This window comes from Nerophis lumbriciformis, linkage group LG30 (assembly GCF_033978685.3).
Source record: "Nerophis lumbriciformis linkage group LG30, RoL_Nlum_v2.1, whole genome shotgun sequence".
NCBI classification, from domain to species: domain Eukaryota; kingdom Metazoa; phylum Chordata; class Actinopteri; order Syngnathiformes; family Syngnathidae; genus Nerophis; species Nerophis lumbriciformis.
In genome coordinates, this window is record NC_084577.2 from 17,995,087 (window position 1) to 18,002,066 (window position 6,980).

At 41.6% G+C, this 6,980-nt stretch overlaps 1 protein-coding gene across 1 annotated transcript in view; it reads right to left on the minus strand.

The window, feature by feature from the left end:
- The window catches only part of baz1b (bromodomain adjacent to zinc finger domain, 1B), a 29,498-nt gene extending 23,565 nt beyond the window's left edge, over positions 1-5,933 (minus strand). The window contains exons 1-2 of the mRNA XM_061925690.1: positions 5,215-5,933; positions 843-959 (exon numbers count right to left, since the gene is read on the minus strand). Coding sequence (XP_061781674.1) covers positions 843-959; positions 5,215-5,333 — 236 coding nt within the window. The 5' untranslated portion in view covers positions 5,334-5,933. The remainder of the gene's footprint in view (positions 1-842; positions 960-5,214) is intronic.
- Positions 5,934-6,980: the final 1,047 nt, after the last annotated feature.

Consider the following 6,980-nt stretch of genomic DNA (forward strand, 5'->3'; position numbering starts at 1 on the left):
ATTACATTCACAGTGGGTGTACAGGGTGGCACAGAACTTGATCTGAATAATCACTTGCACTTTTATTATCAGATCTTGTGTAACTGTAAATAAATATATGTGCATTGTGCACTTCAATGTAATGGAGTGCGCAATCAAGCTTTTTGTGGCCCTAAACACGATTTTGATCATACGACAAGGCTTTTGTTTTTAAGTTGCTAATCAAATTATAACCTCCAAAGCTCCAGATGTCACTAATTATTGAAAATACCAACAGCACGCATATAAATTTACTTGAACGTGGTCAGAACCTTTCTTAAACATGTGGACCCCTGGTAGTTATGGCCCTGAAAAACCAGATCCTATTTATTACAGGAAGAAGAAACTAAATAATTACCCTTATAATGTACACAGGTGATACACAACGCTATCACCATTAAACTAATCACAGAAACCTGTGAGGCAGGGGTCTCAAAATCACACCGCCCGCAGGCCATAATTTGTGGCATTCCACCTAACTTTATAGTTAAACGCGGCCCGCGCACCCTGGGCGGCGAGTAGATAAGATCAACATAGCAATCTTAAATCCAGAAAGAACTACTACAATAATGGCACAAACTTATAAATTACAACACAAAGAAAGAGCAACTTCCTGTAAGCAAGCGAAAAGCTCTCTGACCACCTCAAAAGTGCCGAAAATATAACATTTTTACGTTCAAGTTTACAGTTGTAATGTCCTATGGTCAACCATAGCTCACTTCATGCAGCCTAGCCTCACCCGGACTCTACCTCCAGTGGTCCGCAGGTACATTTTGAGACCCCTGCTGTGAGGTGAACAATCACATTTAAAAATGAATACTTACAGTTCGGTGACTTCCTGTTCTTCCTCCCATGCTTCTTTGTGCGTAAGCTGGATGCTTCCGGTACTCTTGCATGTCCAAATGCGCTCTTTGTACCTGTTTAGGCGGGCCTCATATTCGCTGTAAACATTTTGTTAAGGTAACTTTTGCATACATTAGCCACGTCCACTATCATGTCAACAAACAAGGCATGTGTGTATTTGCCGCCGGCTGCCTCGCCGCAGTGGTCAGTTGTTTTCACCACCACTATACACCTATGCTCATGACGAAGAGCACTTTTTGACTCGAGGGCCGCATTGGGTTAAAAAAATGTGGCCGGGGGCCGGGCTGTGTGTGTGTGTAAAGCCAAATAAGCAATACTTTTACTTTTGAAATGCTTATACTATTGCAGAATATTAAGATTTGCACTGGATGTTTACTTTTATATTTGCACATTAAAAAGCAAATAAGCTACTTTTAATTTTGTTAAATGTTAAAAGTTTTAAATATTTACATTGTTACAGAATATTTTGTCATGTTGTTGTCAATGTTGACTGAGTGGCCATCCTTTTTTTTTTTGTAAATAAAAGCCATGCCTTTTGAAAAAACTGGCCTACATTTATTTTTTCCCTCTTCATTTTAAGATTTAAAAAAAAAATCGGTAAAAAGGAAAAATAATCTATAGATTAATCGGAAAAAATAATCTATAGATTAACCGATTAATCGAAAAAAAAAAAATCTATAGATTAATCGATAGAAAAATAATCGTTAGCTGCAGCCCTAATATATATCTATATATATATATATATTCCGAGCGCGATGATGTCACGTTATCGATGGAAAAATGCATTTTTAGACAATATGATTTGCCTGAGCGGCAAGAAGACACCGCGAGTGACAAGCGGTAGAAAATGGATTAGAAAGGACAGATTTAAAAAAATAATCCATCCATCCATTTTCTACCGCTTATTCCCTTTGGGGTCGCGGGGGGCGCTGGAGCCTATCTCAGCTACAAAAATAATAATAATTTTAAAAAAAGTATAAATATATATTATATATATATATATATATATATATATATATATATAAATATATATACACTTGGGACTTCCCGCATGCCGGATTCTGGACGCTGGCGGGCCGGAATCGGCCCGTGGGCTGTAGTTTGGGGACCCCTGCTCTAGATTATCCAGAATACCAAAATTTTAGGGTTGGTTTGGATAAGTACTCGCGCCACAAAGCACTGACAAAATCTGGCAAGTTTTAAATACAACAGAACCCTTCCGCAAAAATCTATGGTGAGTAAAATATTAATTGGAATCCCTATGTTAAACATGTATCTGTGACTCTTCCAAATATCTTTACATTGATCAATTTGCACACTGACTCCGAGCAGCCATGTTTACTAAAATATTCCGTCACTTCCAAATCCATCTATCCATCCATTTTTTACCGCTTGTCCCTTTTGGGGCTGCGGGGGGTGCTGGAGCCTATTTCAGCTGCATTTGGGCGGAAGGCGGTGTACACCCTGGACAAGTCGCCACCTCATCGCAGGGCCAACACAGATAGACAGACAACATTCACACTCACATTCACACACTAGGGCCAATTTAGTGTTGCCAATCAACCTATCCACAGGTGCTTGTCTTTGGAGGTGGGAGGAAGCCGGAGTACACCAGAGGGAACCCACGCAGTCACGGGGAGAACATGCAAACTCCAGAGCCCGGGATTGATCTCAGGACTACTCAGAATCTTTGTATTGTGAGGCACATGCACTAACCCCTGTTCCACCGTGCTGCCTACTTCCAAATCCAATTTCATTAATTTAATCAATTAAAAATTCACCGTAACTGTGAAAACTTTTTTTGTTTAGCTACATTTCCAATGATACCAACCTTTTTAAAATGGGGGAAATATTAAGAAAGTTATGACATTAACAAAAAGGTAACAGCTAACATCTTGAGCCCTATTGACTTTGTATATATATATATACAGTATATAAGTTGACCATAACAAGGCCTTCACAAAAAAATTTAAGATGTGGCTTATATAACAGGCTCAGAGACAGCTTCTTTCCCAGAGCTGTCACCATCTTGAACTCTAACTTATAATAAATAATTCACCCCTATACAATATCCTACCCTAATACCCAACTTTGCAGTATTACCCTTCGAGTGCAATACATCCGACACTGATTGTTATCACTCCGGTACTCTTGTCTTGTTCTGTATATTGTACAGTATTTTGTATATTGTATATTTTATATGGTTCTCGTTCGGAAAAGGGTGGAGTGCCATCTCCGGGTTGGGGAGGAGGAGATCTTGCCCCAAGTGGAGGAGTTCAAGTACCTTGGAGTCTTGTTCACGAGTGAGGGAAGAGTGGATCGTGAGATCGACAGGCGAATCGGTGCGGCGTCTTCAGTAATGCAGACACTGTATCGATCCGTTGTGGTGAAGAAGGAGCTGAGCCGGAAGGCAAAGCTCTCAATTTACCGGTCGATCTACGTTCCCATCCTCACCTATGGTCATGAGCTTTGGGTTATGACCGAAAGGACAAAATCATGGGTACAAGCGGCCGAAATGAGCTTTCTCCGCCGGGTGACGGGGTTCTCCCTGAGAGATAGGGTGAGAAGCTCTGTAATCTGGGAGGAGCTCAGAGTAAAGCCGCTGCTCCTCCACATCGAGAGGAGCCAGATGAGGTGGTCCGGGCATCTGGTCAGGATGCCACACGAACGCCTCCCTAGGGAGGTGTTTCGGGTACGTCCGACCAGTAGGGGGCCACGGGGAAGACCCAGGACACGTTGGGAAGACTATCTCTCCCGGCTGGCCTGGTAACGCCTCGGGAGGAGCTGGACGAAGTGGCTGGGGAGAGGGAAGTCTAGGCTTCCCTGCTTAGGCTGCTGCCCCCGCAACCCGACCACGGATAAGCGGAAAAAGATGGATGGATGGATGGATGGATAGATGGGTTTTGTGTATTGTACAGGATTGCTTATTATTTTTATTGGATAGTATTCTATATATTTCAAATCTTAGTTTTATCTTTATTACTTCTTCTGTAATTTATTTTTATCCCATTTTTGTTCCCACTACCGCACCTTAAATCGGAGTCCTTAATCTCGTTATATGCAAATATAATGACAATAAAATCCATTCTATTCTATTATCAACACCTACAGCTGCCAGCACTAAAAGATGAGCCTGTTTTGATGTTGTATTTTATTTTTTATCATATCGTACCGTATTTTTTTGGACTATAAGTCGCAGCTTTTTTCATAGTTTGGCCGGGGGTGAGACTTATACTCACCAGCGACTCAAGTGTGAAATTAACACATTACCGTAAAATATCAAATAATATTATTTAGCCCATTCACGTAAGAGACTAGACGTATAAGATTTCATCGGATTTAGCGATTAAGAGTGACAGATTGTTTGGTAAACGTATAGCATGTTCTATATGTTATAGTTATTTGAATGACTCTTACCATAATATGTTACGTTAACATACCAGGCACGTTCTCGGTTGGTTATTTATGCGTCATATAACGTACACTTATTCAGCCTGTTGTTCACTATTCATTATAAACTGCCTTTCAAATGTCTATTCTTGGTGTTGGGTTTTATCAATTAAATTTCCCCCCAAAAATGCGACTTATTTATGTTTTTTTCCTTCTTTATTATGCATTTTCGGCCGGTGCGACTTATACTCCGGAGCGACTTACACTCCGGAAAATACGGTATATGTATTGTGTGCTTTTTTTCTTTGTCTTTTTAGATTGCAATTTTACTGGGGACTACGGATGAAAACTGGCTAATTATGGCTTTTTTAACCATGTGTAGTCGTGTGTTTTATGAAATTGCATTGTCCCCTTTGCAATAAACTCATCTTAATCTTGACTGTAATCAGAAGAAAGTTGCATCTGACGTTTCGCCTAGTCCATATTTTCCAAAAGTCACAATAAATATCGATATAGAAAACCGTATATCGTGATAGTTTTCAGCCGTATCGGCCCGCCTTGTCGTATTGTACTGTACGTGACCAAACAGCAACATTAGCATGGCATGTATTAGCACTCGGCTAACGACAATTGTTGACAGCCGATTCGCACCGAAGTAGACGATTTCCGGAATGACGTAACACAATAAGCGCCAGCTTTATAAAAGTATGGAACATGTCTTCATAAAAAAATGATGTCAAAATAAGCGAGCAAGATAGTGGTAACGTTGCAAGAGGGTAACGCTAAACGTGTGTAAAACGGTGACATCACAACAAATTCACATTACACATAGATACACATAGTATGTTGGTGGGTTAAGTATAGGTTTAGCCACGGACAAAGGAAGACACACGCGTGGGTCCGTGTCTAGACATGGTAAAACAGCATGACGACGGAGGATACTCTTTGTTCCTGAAGGCCTCCTTGGTGTGCTCGATGATGTGCACCTCCTCTCCCGGGCCTGGCAGCTCGGCTAACGGTTTAGCTAATGGGTACGGTTTCCGGCCCAAAAGCGGCGCCATGTCGGTAACTCCACAAAAATCGACTGTTCGGTTAAATAAACGGACAGGCTGTCGTGGAGGAAAATGACCTTCGCATGTATCCAGGCGCCTGATAGCATGTGTCACCTCACCACCGGTAGGCCTGGCTGGAGCTCAACGTGTAGCAGCTAGGCTAGGCTAGGCTAGCCCTGCTTTGCTATGTCGTTGCACAACCAAAAAACAGCGCGCTTCTTCCGAGTCATCCAATGTCTCTTCTCTGCTTTAGCAGCGGCGTCATGTTGCTTCCAAGCGGTGTCCAACAGGTTGTTTGGTCGCAACCCCCAAAATATTTCTCCCAACTTCTGCCTACAAGTCAAATTCGCGGCAATAGTCTCAATCCGGCAGGAGGTCTGGCGCGCGAAGAACACTTCTCGGTAAATAAGCTGGTCCGGGTGGGGAGTCAGCGGTTGTAGTTTCGCTATATTCCTTCGTCGTGTGGTGCAAAAAAAAAAAATCAATGTTGTTAGTTTTTGCAAAAATCCTGAAGAGGTTAGGTGTCTGTCGAAATGGCGGGAGTTTCTCGCAAACCGGCACAAATTCGCACACCCTCGATTCTCCGTTTCCCCGGCAGCAAGCGGCGTTGCAATTTGGCCCCGCCTCCTCTTGACAGCCATTGGCTCTCTTAATTGGCGCCCGCCTCAAACTGGCCTAAATTGACGTCCTATTGGCTGCCAGGGAACGTCCATTGTCAGTCAATCTAATAGACCTTGCCCACCAGACTATGTAATACACTGTATACGTCAACGTGTGTTAATAGAATAATTTTCGGGCAAATACACAAATATTAAAATATGAGTATTGAAAAACAACTGTTTTATTTTGATTTTGTTTTAAAATAAAAAAACTACAATTGAAAATCAAAGTGGTCTTTTTTGCTGTTGAAAAGCAATAACAAGACATTCTATGATAGCCACCTCTCTTTGTTTATTTTCTGCTGGACCTACTCTATTTTTTTTTTTTGCTACAGCTGTTACATATACTTTAGCATACCTGCCAACTACTCCGGTTTTCCCGTAATTAGTACTGTTTTCATCAACCTATTCCGGGTTACGGTTGCAGTGATAAAAAATACGTTTTTTCATTAATTACTTTTTTTTTTTTTTTTAAGTTTTATTCACGAAATCGCGTAACAACAATGACAATCGCATTCCGAATGCCATGCGCGAGGCTATTTATAGCACCGCTGCCAAGCACGAGGCACCAGTTGCCATTGTTTCCAAACGAGCGAACGATCATGGAATCAGCCGGAGAAAAATCGCAAACGAGTCTTAAACCGAAAAGAAAACTGCAGTCATTCCATGAAGAATATTCAAAAGCCTATCCGGGAATAATTATCCGTTCCAAAAAGGGTGAAAACTACGCGAATTGCACCTTGTGCAGCAAGATTTTTCGATCGGACACGAAGGAATTAGCGATGTAAAAGACCACGTTGGGACAAAAAAACACAAGTCTAATGCCGTTGCTAGCGATACAAGTGGAAAACTTTCAACGTTTTTCGTCGCCCAAACTGATTCTTTGGATGTGATAAATGCCGAAGTTTTATTTACGGAGGCAATAATTGAGCATGGACTTCCAATCGCACTGGCTGATCACATGGGACAGTTATTTCGGAAAATGTTTCCCAACTCG